This window comes from Daphnia pulex, chromosome 7, assembly GCF_021134715.1.
Source record: "Daphnia pulex isolate KAP4 chromosome 7, ASM2113471v1".
NCBI lineage: Eukaryota > Metazoa > Arthropoda > Branchiopoda > Diplostraca > Daphniidae > Daphnia > Daphnia pulex.
The window spans coordinates 7,494,876-7,506,489 of NC_060023.1; the positions used below are offsets into that span (position 1 = coordinate 7,494,876).

Sequence of the window (11,614 nt, forward strand, 5' to 3'; positions counted from 1 at the left end):
AATCAAAAAATTTGAAGCATAAGGGCGCGACGGCCATCCAAGGTGCAACATCGTTGTATAACAAGTTCAAACAACCTCCTAGTGCCAGTATGCCCCAACCACGCAACACACCGCCTAAAGCAGCTCAGCAACCGGCTTTTAATCCCGTGCCCCTCGGAAACGTTTTTACCGGCTGCTGGAACCGTGGCAGTAAAGCACGCTGCAAGCCTCTGTCGGCATGTCCGGCGTAAGGTAAAGAATGTGGAAAATGCGGTTTTCTCTATCACTTCGGAAAAATGTGTCGTAGCCGAAATCGTAAGCCGTCATCTAACACTCCTAAATAGGAAAGCATTTATTTGGATCCCACGCCCCCGACAGTGGGCGTGGTATCCAGTGGTGACCTGATTCATCTCAGATGGCAACTCTACCGCATCCAGCGAGCACGCTGTCGTTACGGTAATGGCTCTTCCTGACACCGGCGCTGATCTAGACGCCATCCCGGAGTCGTATTACGCGCAGAAATTCGGCAGTGTCCCACTGCGGGAAGGAGTGCAACCCGTCACGGCTGTAGGAAGCCCGATCGTCAGTCTTGGCGTTTTTAGTGCGACCATTGAGTGGGTGTCAAACGACAAAATGTCTTGCCCTGTGAACACAACTATTCACGTCTTACGCGACCTAAAACAACCAGTTCTGTCGAAATACAGCCAACAGGAACTCGGGATGCTCCCTTTAGGTTATCTGCACACCCGCATCAATGCAGTGACCGACGCGATATCTTCCGACAACCGGAAGAAAGCGGATTTGAACCAACTCATGAATGAGTGCCCATTGATTTTTGATAGCGAGTGCCGGCCAAAGTCTGGGCCACCTTGCCGTTTTCATCTGAAGTACGACGCCCATCCAGTGGCCATGAGAGGTTCCCGCCTAGTGTCCGTACCGCTCTTTCCCAAAGTTAAAGCCGAACTGGACGCTTTGGAGTATGCTAACATCATCCGCCGAGTGAGTAAACCGACTGCTTGGGTACACCCTGTTTTAGTCACCATGAAAAAGAACGAAGGCATTCGGTTGGTGATCGACTTCCGTGAACTGAATGAGTGCATCATCCGTCCGAACTTTGAGACCGCCACGCCGTTTCAAGCGGTCCGTACAATCCCACCTGGCATGAAATTTTTTACTGTGATCGACGCGCTCAAAGGTAACCATCAGGTCCCGCTGGATGACGACTCCACCGACCTAAACACTTTTTCCACTCCATTCGGCCGCTACCAGTATTTGTGGCTCCCGTTCGGTGTCAAACATGCCGGTGATGACTACTGCAGGCGAGTGTCTGAAGTGTTTGACGATCTGCCTAACAGTAGGCGCATCGTCGAAGAAATTATAGTGTACTCTGCTACTTACGATGAACACATCGGCACGGTGCGAGCCTTATTTGATCGAGCAGCAGCTCACAACGTGACATCAATACCAGCAAAATTGTGTTTGCCCAGCCAGCCGTAAAATTCGGAGGCTATATTGTCGACGGAAATGGTTTCCGCCCGGACCCTGAGCTCATGCGAGCCATCCGCGAGTTCCCGCGTTCGCTTTTCATCACCGACATCCAATCAATTTTTGGATTGTGCCAGCAGGTTGGCCATTTTTCCGCTCAACTGTCAGCAGCTTTGGTTTCCCCGCTCCCGCTCCGCTTCCCCGCTCATAAAAACTGGATTCGCATGGGAGTTGACGACGCAGCATGATGTTGCATTCGACGCGGCCAAAGTTCTGTTGTCAACGGTCAGTGATTTGGCGTTTTACGACCCGTCACGGCCCGCCAGCCTCCATGTGGACGCTTCGAGGCTCAACGGACTCGGTTTCTTGCTAAAACAGTGCGATGCTAAAAATGTGTGGCGTGTGGTTCAAGCCGGATCTCGCTTCTTATCCAGTGCGGAAACAAGATACGCGATGATCGAGCTTGAGTGTCTTGGTTCAGCATGGGCCATGCACAAGTGCAGACAATTTCTAGAGGGGTTGTCGACTTTCGAACTTTGACAGATCACAAACCACTGGGCCCATCTTAAACAGTTACGCGCTGGACAAACTCGGCAATCCCCGCCTTCTTCGTCTACGCCTCAAAATGCAGCGCTCTTCATTTGTCGCTCGATGGGTGCCCGACCAACAAAACATGGATGCCGACGCTCTATCGCGGGCACCCGTCGATCAAGCATCCGCCGTCGACGAACTGGGCGAGGGCCTGCCCGCGTTTCCAAAAAAATCGCTCTATTGAGCCTCACCGGGCTGTACGTCCACACCGGACGACGTCTTCGTCGATCCGGTGTTGGAAAAAATGAAGTGGGAGGCAGCAGCCGACTCCGTTATGAAGAAACTCAGGAGCCAAATGGTCACCGGATTCCCAAATGACAAGTGTAATTTGGACCTTGATATACGTCCGTACTGGAACGTGAAGGATTGTTTGGCCATCGACGAGTCCGACGACATGATTGTCGTCGGACCCAGAGTTGTGATTCCACAATCGGTTCATGCCGACATTTTACGCGACTTGGTGCAGATGCACCAAGGCGTGACGAAAACTCGTCAACGGGCTCGAACGTCCGTCTACTGGCCTAGTATTGATAATGACATCATCAACGCAACTAAAAATTGTGAAGAGTGCACCAAGCATCTGCTATCCCTCCCACCGGAACCGTTCATGTTACGTCAACCACCCACCCACCCTTTTGAACAAATTATGTTCGATATAATAGATCGAAATTGACGGCCGCCATTTTCTTATCCTCGTCAACAGTTTCAGCAACTGTCCTTATGTGGTCACATTCCGCGACAAAAACACCACGGCCCGTCAAGTGGTCGATTATGTGCGAAAGTTTTTTTCAAATGTGGGTGCGCCACTTGCACTTTGGTCCGACAACGGGCCTCAATTTGAAGCAGCGGAGTTCTGGTCATTCCTGGCTGATTGGGATATAACAGCCCTCACGTCATCCCCCCATTATGCCCAGTCTAATGGGCGCGCCGAGTCGGAAATCAACACGATGAAATCCCTTATCTATGGCTCCTGGACGTCTGGCGCATTCAACGCTGCCAAGTTTGAACAATGCATTTTGCTTTTCCACAACGCGCCACGATCCGGAGGTGCTTCACCCGCACAATTAATTTTTAAGCACCCTGTCCGCGATTGTCTGCCAGCCATCGCCGCTCTTTTGCCCCCGAGTGGCAGAAAGCGGCCAACATTTTAGAAAAACGGGCCCGGCGATCGAAAGAGCTGCAAATTGCTCGCTACAACAAAAAGACGCGGCCACTAACTCCGTTTGTGGTCGGCAACCAGGTTCTCATTCAACACCCGGGAAGCAAGCTATGGGACACGCCTGGTGTTATTGTCGGTCGGTCGGTCGAAGTCGGCAAACACCGCGACTACTTGATCAAAACCCCAGCTGGCCGCGTATTTCAACGCAATCGACGTTTTCTCCGCCTTCGCGTCCCAATGTTTCCAGCACTTGCCAGTCTTCCGAATGGTTCTGCGTTACCCCACCCGGGGCCCGCCCAGCAGAACCTGGCGGATTCGATTCTGCCACCGGAATTGCAGCCGTCACCGCCGCCACTTCGCCGATCTGCGTGCGCCCGCCAACCTAAGCGAGTCCATTTCCCAAATGATTGGACACAGTTATTTAATTTTGTTCGAATGCCGTCTCACTTTGTGTTTACTGCATTACTGTGTCATGTTATCTCCAATTACTCGCTTCCCTGGTAGCACACTCACATCCATCGTCTATCATATAGATGTCTTAATGTCTAAATCAAATCTTATCTAGCTTCAACCTAAATTGGATATCACATGGATACTCAATTTACTACGGCCTTATGCTATATTCTTATAGATGCACTATAGATGTATGTTTCTCATACGATCACGGACATCCATTTGTGACTAGAAATCAGACGCTTAACAGACAGACATAACATGACGTCTGTGAGATGTCCAAATTATCTGTCCACAGGATAGATGAGGACGACAAGGACTTTAAATTTTCATCATTTTAACTGCTAATATTTATTTACAGCCTTTCAACCAAATACAGTTGAAAAGTAATAGAACGTGGTGTAGTGGGTAGAGCACTGGAGTACCACTCCAAAGAACGTGGTTTCGCGCCTGTATCGGTCGTGTCCACTCTCGCGATTTCCAATAAAGATCATCTTATTTATCACAACGCCTTTCGTGTTGCAAATGTAGCTAAGAAAGCGACAACTACCATCCAAGATTCCACCGGACAAAAGATTAATCGTTACCGGATATATATTTAAAATAAAAGAAAGGTCAAAGAATTTGAACTGTTGAAGTGGAGATTTGATGAGGCAGGATAAAAAGGACTTCACAGCAAATATCGCGCCGAAATAAGCGCCATTAAGAACTCCAGAGACAATGGAGAGAGAGATTTCGGGTCAAGCCCAAACTTGAACTTAATATTGTGGGTGGTTTTTGTTTCTTTTTTCCAAGCACTTAAATTAATTTCCGATGGATTTGTCACGGTCAACTCTATTTTAACAAATGGAATTACACTAATAGGTAGTCTCCATCTTCTTTTAATGAGTGATGACAAGCTTTGAACGAAAAACATTCAAGTAGCTGTGGTATAAAAATGGCCATCACAATTCCTTTTCGTTATTGCCCCCTGCCCCCAACCCTTCGACGACAAATATGGGATGGACAATTCAATGCCATCTTTCTGTTTTTAAATTTAGAGGCTATATGGATTGGTTAAAATGCTAAACATACCAATCTGGCCATGGCATCCTTAGTCTGTCCCACTTTTAGGTTTTTTTTCTTTTTTGACGGCCTTTGGAATTAGGTTGTGTTTCCTAAAAACCAATTTAAATCCAAAGTATGAATGAAAAACAAATTTTTTACATACCCCACCACTTGAAAAACCATTTTTTTGGACCCCAAAATTTTCTAAAAAAATTTGATAAAACTAACTACTGTATATTTCTTTTTGGCCTTTTGACAGTATATGTAGTTATATGTTGCCAATAAGTGTACCAAATTTCAATGAAATCAGATAAAAACTAAATACACCAATCGCGGTTTTTATTAGGCACCCTTCATGAAAACGGGGGAGGGGAAACATAGCGTTAAGTCAGTAGGGCGCGAGGAAACTAAATACACCAAATATTTTCTTGCTTGATACTTATCATAAGTATTTTTGACTTCACTGCTTAGGGTACATTATTGTTGGCGTGAGTTTACATAATTGAGCAATTGAGAACTCAATTAAAGCACTTTCCGGGCCCAATGATGGGGGATGGGAATGCCGAAACAGTTGTTGGTCTCGAACTCGGAGCTTTAGAGAGAATAAAGAAAATCGCTGTTAAAGTTCACCACCGTAAAAGAAAAAATTGAACCACTAAACACTTACCAGCTTCTCGGGTACGTTCGGTAGCTGCGGACTGACGTTCGGTAGCCGGTTGTGACGTGCCAACATCAGCTCCTGGCAGAAATGGTTTTAGCGTTTTGCTCTTAGCTTCAGTCGTGATATCCTTTTTTCCGGCTCTTCGTTTCGCTCCTGAAGATTCAGTGAGGCAGCACATTGCTAAAATATTGCATATTTATGGCAAGCCGGTCGTGCCACTTTTTTGTCATGCATAAACCGTAACGCAATACATAAACAGCTGCGTAATGGTAAGCATAAACCTTAACGCAATGCATAAACAGCTGCGTAATGGTAAGCATAAACCTTGACGCAATGCATAAACAGCTTGTTAATAAGCAATTAAACTAACCATTAGAAATGATCGCAATATTGGTTTTATGAATAGATGTAATATCTATTTAAACCTAGTGCAAACCCACAATTAGATGGCTCATTTCATCGTAGTATTCTAATGCCCAGTTTAAACTGAACATCGGGTTCCCACTCATCCCAAATATTTGATCTGTTTGGCAAAAATTAATTATTTTGGAATGAATAATAAATTTGATGAATATCTTACTCTTCGTAAGTGGTGACGTTCAATGCACGTGAGTCGTAATTAACGTCGTCAATTGACATGGCTTCATTTTGAACCAAGGTATCAACCAAATCGATATTCTGTTCGTTGCTAAATTTCAGCACTTCAACATTTCTGTAAAAAGAAAATATTATTTATTTAATAAAATATAGCAAACGATAAAAATAACAAATAATCGTGATAATTTGTTGGCTTTCAATCCATGATGCATCCTCAATTTGTGATATTCAATACTTTCTTCCCTTTCGGCAACAAAGTTACATTTTTCACATGAATACTTTTTGGGTGAATGCTGACTTTTTTCATGACTCGATCTCAATGCAGTGGTCGCTAACTTTGAGTTGCACCTAGGATATCTACAAATTAGTTGAGCAACTTTTGTTTCCGGGATTGAAAAGTGAACAATTTCTTCGTTTCCTTCTAATCCCATTGATTGAAAGTCAATGGAATTATCCATTATTGTTTTTTTAACAAAAGATATTTTCTGAATTAGCCATTTTTGTCGAGTTCTAATTATTTGCAAATCATTGTGAGCTTTAGAATAAAAAAATTGCTTAATTTCTAAAGAAGTTTCCTAAAGTAAAAAAGTAATAGTTAAATTATTTGTTTTGTTAATGACGATTAATACATAATTGGAATTACAAGTAATTCGAAATATACCTGCCAATTTTTCCCAATGAAATCATTTAGTTCTTTCAAATTTGTGTTTGTAGTATCAAGCGTCATAAATATATTTTTAGTAAACTAAGCAATTGGTAGACCAGCTAAGGTTTCCATATCTTTCAATTGTTGGTTCAACTCATGTAGCTTTACAAATTTACTTTTCCAACCATCAATATCCAACTTCACAATACCAGACTTGTTAATTTAAAAAATGAAACATGGAAACTAATTAGAATTACCATATTTAAATAAACAAATAGAATAGGTACACATACCTTGCCACTTTTGCTTAAAAAATAATCCATTTAGTTTGCGTTTAAGCTCAATAACACAAGTAGAATAATATTTTGGGTGCTTCTCCTAGCACAAAAATTTAATGCAGCTTCACAATGGGGAATTATCCTAAGTTTACCTGTTATCAGCTTTTCGTGACTTAGATCAAACACAAAATCCACTAGGATGTCTATATCGATTGTCTGTATCGATTGTTAATCGTTGTCACCAGTTCAATGGTCACGGGGTAGAATTTTAGTAACTAAAAACTTTCCTTTGACATCAGTTGTTTTACGAAATGGCGAAATCAGTCGAATCCACAAAGAAAAGGGCAACTAAAGTACTTGAAAAATTAAAGGATGAAGTAATTTACAATGAGATTCTCAACGTGATGAAGGGTAATTATTTGCATTGAAATGTGTTGAATTAAGATGTGATTAATTTAACATTACATTAAACAACTTAAAATGTACACGTGAATTATTTTTCTCATCCGAAATATTTCATATTTCAGATGACTTATTAATATATGAACTCCAACCGCTTCCTAACGATCTGCATTTTGGCACTGCTATGGTAGAAACCATGAGATCTTTTACGGAGGCTGATTTCTATGATTTACCTGCAGGCTTGAAGTGCTCAAATTGCTACGGTTCTTGTTCTAGAACAATAAACCTGAACGGCAAAAGGGTTTGCAAACCTTGTGCACGTGGAACTCTGCATAAAAATGCAAAAAACCGTTTTCGTTATTCGTTTTGCCACCAAGTACTGCAAAACCAATAAACTTCATTTTGACTGTTCAACGTCAATCACAAAGCACAACAATTCCTGCAGAAGCCTTGCAACTACTACATGAATTCATCAAAACAACAGAGTAAGAAATATATTTATTTATTTTTTATTTTATTCGATTTCTATAGCGCACTTTACAACTACATGATCAAATGACGCTTTAGGTAGAGTCACTCAAGAAAAGATGTACAATTTGGGTCATTTATAACATTTACTGAACAAATAGGATTTCAACAGAGTTTTAAAATTCTTCAGCTCCGTCATTTTCTTGATTTTATCCGGCAGGTCGTTCCACAGCCTCGGACCCATTCTTGAGAATGTGCGCGAGCCATAGAGCCCAGGTTTTCCTGGTGGAACAGCTAGATCACTAGAAAACGACGATCTGAGGGTTCGTGGTGGGTTGTAACGCTTAATCAGGGATGACAAATATGGAGGGGCATATCCATGCAGACACTTTAAGGCCAATACCAGACACTTAAAGCTGATGCGCTCGTTGACTGGCAGCCAACGCACGGTTTTGAGATGGTTGGAAACAGGATCAAACCTCCTCGCTCCGACAATCAATCTGGCAGCAGCGTTTTGGACTCTCTGCAGTCTCAGGATCTGTTCCTTTGGAAGACCAGCGAACAGCGAGTTGGCGTATTCCAGTCGGGATAGAACCATGGCTTGAACCAAGATTTTTGCCGCATGTGGTGACAGGTATTTCCGGATTTTTCCCAGTGTGCGAATGTGAAAAAATGCTGACTTGCACACGCTGTTGATATGCGGGATCATGGTCAAATTGCTGTAGAAAATCACTCCAAGATTTTTCACCACTAGAGAAGGTTGAACCAAGTAATCTCCAACCTGAAGAGGTAGTTTTTCAATCAGCTTGGATCGGTTCGGAGTCGATGTGTAAAGAAGTTCGCTCTTACACACGTTAAGCTTCACCCGATTTGCAGTAAACCAAGTTTCCGAGCGCGCTGCACAACTTGCCATCATGCTTAGGGCCGATAGCTGTTGAGATGGAGCCGGACGGAGTCGAAAGCCAATCCGGAGCTAAGTGTCATCAGAGAACTGACCCATCTTCAGAACATTTAGGCCACCGTTGTTAAGAATGGTACCTTCTAGCACCGACGAAAGAGGATTCGCGTAAGCGAGGTAAATAAGCGGGCCAAGTACAGAGCCCTGTGGGTCCCCGAAGTTAGAGTGACGCTATCAGATGGCAGAGCATTCACAACAACAAACTGAGAACGGCCGTCAAGATAGGAGGAAAACCAATCCAGGGCAACTCCTGATACGCCACAGTGAGATGAAAGTCTCTGCATCAAGATCGTATGATCGATGTTGTCGAACGCAGCGCTTAGATCCAAAAGAAGAAGTGCAGCACCATCCCCACGATCCGCCGCAGCCAGTAGATCCTCACAAATACATAAAAGTGCTGTTGTAAATATTTAATAATTTTATTTAGCAGTAATGTAATAATTCAATTTCCTATGCTAGAATTTTAAAATTTTAATAATATTTATTCTTATTAAACTTTCTAAAACATTTTCGGTTAACCAAATGTAGAACAATGCCTAATTCAGTGGGACATGTGAAATTCGTCATGCCGCCTATTGGTTCAATTGGTAGCGGCCTAGCAAGTTATCGCGATATGACTGGAACAATAACGGACCAAAATGGAACACAATATTCGGCATTGAGCGACATTATCTACATGGTAAATGCTGTGATTTGGAACAATGTCGATAAGATTACAATTGTAGCATCGAAAATGTCTTCGATCACTTTTAAACCAGCTAATTTGGTAATTATTTAAATTTAGAATGATATTTCACAGAATTAATTTAAAATTTTAAAAAATCTAGATCGAATTACTAGAAGACTTTAAAAGATTCAACATGCCCTCCACTGATATTTCTTTCAACATATGTAGTTTCGAAACTAAAGATGGATCGAATTCTTACACACCGTACTCCATCTCCGGAGAAGACATGTTGAAATTTTTTCAAACCAAGCAGGTTATTATTCATAAACATTTTAATTAGTTGCTAATTAACATTTGTTACACATTTAATAGATTCTGCAGTGGAGCTCAAATTGAACTGCTTTGCGAGGACATTTGTTTATGGCTTGGGAGTTGGAAGAAATTACACAAAAATATCGGAGCAATTTCTAACACCAGAAGAAGTAATTGGAATCCAGAAAAAGTTTTTAATTATTAATAGAGAAGACGAGGTGGAGGAAGTCAACGATGAAGTCTGAAGGCTATATGAAATAATCGTTACAGTTTTCATTTTTCGCTTAATATAGCAACAATTCATGTTCCCGATATTACTGGGCTTTCCAATATATTCTGCCATTATTATTATTTTTTATACCTTATACAAAGTTTCAAATTTTTTTAAAGAAACGCTGATTTTTGCCAATTTTTTATTAAATGTTGATTTTTCTTCTCACGTCGCGTGGATCTATGACTTTGGGGATAAACTTCTATTCACTAAAATTTGCAAAATATTATTGTGAAAGGAAATTCTTTCTTCAACAAGAGGATTTTTTTAGATTTGCTTTGCGATAACTCAGACGTGAGTTATCGCGTAAAAAAGGGAGACACCTTGGCCCGTAAGCCACCGTGTTAGAAGCGCGGAAACACTTGCTGTGTTTCCAAACTTCATGAGGGTACTGTACGTTTAGATGTTGGATACGCAGCAACTTATATTGCCAAACTTAGTGGTTTTAGTCTTCGAACAGTTCGCAGAATGATGAGTGATCAGCATTTAAATTCGAAGAACTTCTCTGATATTGGAGAGCTTGAGCTTGACCAACGAGTTCGGGAAATCATGGAGCTTGATATTGGAATGGGTAAATAATAATTCAAAGTTTTTAGTATGTGTCTAATCCTCCTAAATTATACATTTTAATCTCCAGGGTTCGTTAGAGTTTCGGGAACACTCCAAAGCTGCAATAGGTAGAGCACTTTCAAAAGTTTGTTGTTTTATGAACTATTTATGAACTATCCAATGCTTTTCTATTCAAACAGAAGCTGCAGTGAATGCTTTAAGAGCATTCAAATTGAACGCATTAGACTACAACTCCCATGAGAATAACGCAATCGAAGTCACCAGGCCAAATTACCTGGTAGCGGCAATTGCAGCAGCATCGTCAGAGGACTTCATGTGTCAGTTAGGACGACCGCTAAGAGTTCAGTATGTTGGCGAGTCTGGCATGGATGGAAGAGGTTCGTTTACAATTGCAGGTTAGTCGGATTGCTGTGGCAGTTTCGCTGACGTGCAACTTCCATGGTTACGCTAATGTGCAATCTTCTGGTGTGGTCCGCAGAAGTCGCGCCAATTGGCAATTACAATAATGACTCGTCAACGGTGCAGCCTACTGATCCTCCTGAACCGCAGACAAAAATTCGCTCAAATTTCAAATTCCGTCCACGGAAATGTGATCGAAGGCGGTTGTCCCAATTCCAGGTTGTTTTTCTTCTTTATTCACTTAAAATCCTTGATTAATCGCAGTTTAAGTTGCAGATTTTCTCTCTATAGTATTAATCTTGACATTTTTAATTGGCAGTCTCTAATTGAGGTGCTTTCGTTTTTAAGTTTTCATTTGTTTATTGGCAGTTTCCTATGGAGGTGCTCTAGTTTTTAGCTAGTAGTTTTGATTGGCAGTCTCTAATGCAGAGGTGCTCTCGCTTTTAAATTATAATTTGTTCATTGGCAGTCTCTTATGGAGGTGGTCTAGTTTTTAGCTAGTATTTTATAATACGCAGTCTCTATTGCAGAGGTGCTTTAGTTTTAAGTTATTTAAACGTTTACCGTCAACTGGAAAGCTAGGGACTGCGTTAGTTCCACGATTACGGTTTGTGTTCCTGAGGCTGTAATGTTGACACATTTTTGCTTCAATTTGTTTGTTATTGGAATAA

The 11,614-nt window shown here is 41.9% G+C and overlaps 3 protein-coding genes across 3 annotated transcripts; 2 read left to right on the forward strand and 1 right to left on the reverse strand.

The window, feature by feature from the left end:
- Nucleotides 1-1,503: 1,503 nt before the first annotated feature.
- On the forward strand, nucleotides 1,504-2,239 carry LOC124198393. The gene is made up of 2 exons (XM_046594224.1): nucleotides 1,504-1,961; nucleotides 2,008-2,239. The coding sequence occupies exons 1-2, from the start codon at nucleotides 1,504-1,506 to the stop codon at nucleotides 2,237-2,239; spliced, it is 690 nt and encodes a 229-aa protein (XP_046450180.1).
- Nucleotides 2,240-2,299: 60 nt separating this feature from the next.
- LOC124198394 lies at nucleotides 2,300-3,718 on the forward strand. Its single transcript, XM_046594225.1, has 3 exons — nucleotides 2,300-2,703; nucleotides 2,759-3,055; nucleotides 3,157-3,718. Exons 1-3 carry the CDS (start codon nucleotides 2,300-2,302, stop codon nucleotides 3,716-3,718), a joined length of 1,263 nt encoding a protein of 420 aa, XP_046450181.1.
- Nucleotides 3,719-5,831: 2,113 nt separating this feature from the next.
- Nucleotides 5,832-8,679, reverse strand: LOC124198395. The gene is made up of 4 exons (XM_046594226.1): nucleotides 7,917-8,679; nucleotides 6,912-6,924; nucleotides 5,956-6,087; nucleotides 5,832-5,898 (listed from the first exon to the last, which is right to left on the reverse strand). The coding sequence occupies exons 1-4, from the start codon at nucleotides 8,677-8,679 to the stop codon at nucleotides 5,832-5,834; spliced, it is 975 nt and encodes a 324-aa protein (XP_046450182.1).
- Between the last annotated feature and the right edge of the window lie 2,935 nt (nucleotides 8,680-11,614).

Coding starts and splice junctions, on each gene's coding strand:
- LOC124198393 (XM_046594224.1), top strand. CDS start 1,504: ATGGTTTCCGCCCGGACCCTGAGCTCATGCGAGCCATCCGCGAGTTCC. Junction 1,962..2,007: donor TCAGCATGGGCCATGCACAA/GTGCAGACAATT, acceptor GAACTTTGACAG/ATCACAAACCACTGGGCCCA.
- LOC124198394 (XM_046594225.1), top strand. CDS start 2,300: ATGAAGTGGGAGGCAGCAGCCGACTCCGTTATGAAGAAACTCAGGAGC. Junction 2,704..2,758: donor CACCCTTTTGAACAAATTAT/GTTCGATATAAT, acceptor CCTCGTCAACAG/TTTCAGCAACTGTCCTTATG. Junction 3,056..3,156: donor GGCGCATTCAACGCTGCCAA/GTTTGAACAATG, acceptor ATTGTCTGCCAG/CCATCGCCGCTCTTTTGCCC.
- LOC124198395 (XM_046594226.1), bottom strand. CDS start 8,679: ATGGCAAGTTGTGCAGCGCGCTCGGAAACTTGGTTTACTGCAAATCGG. Junction 5,899..5,955: donor AACGTCACCACTTACGAAGA/GTAAGATATTCA, acceptor TTTGCCAAACAG/ATCAAATATTTGGGATGAGT.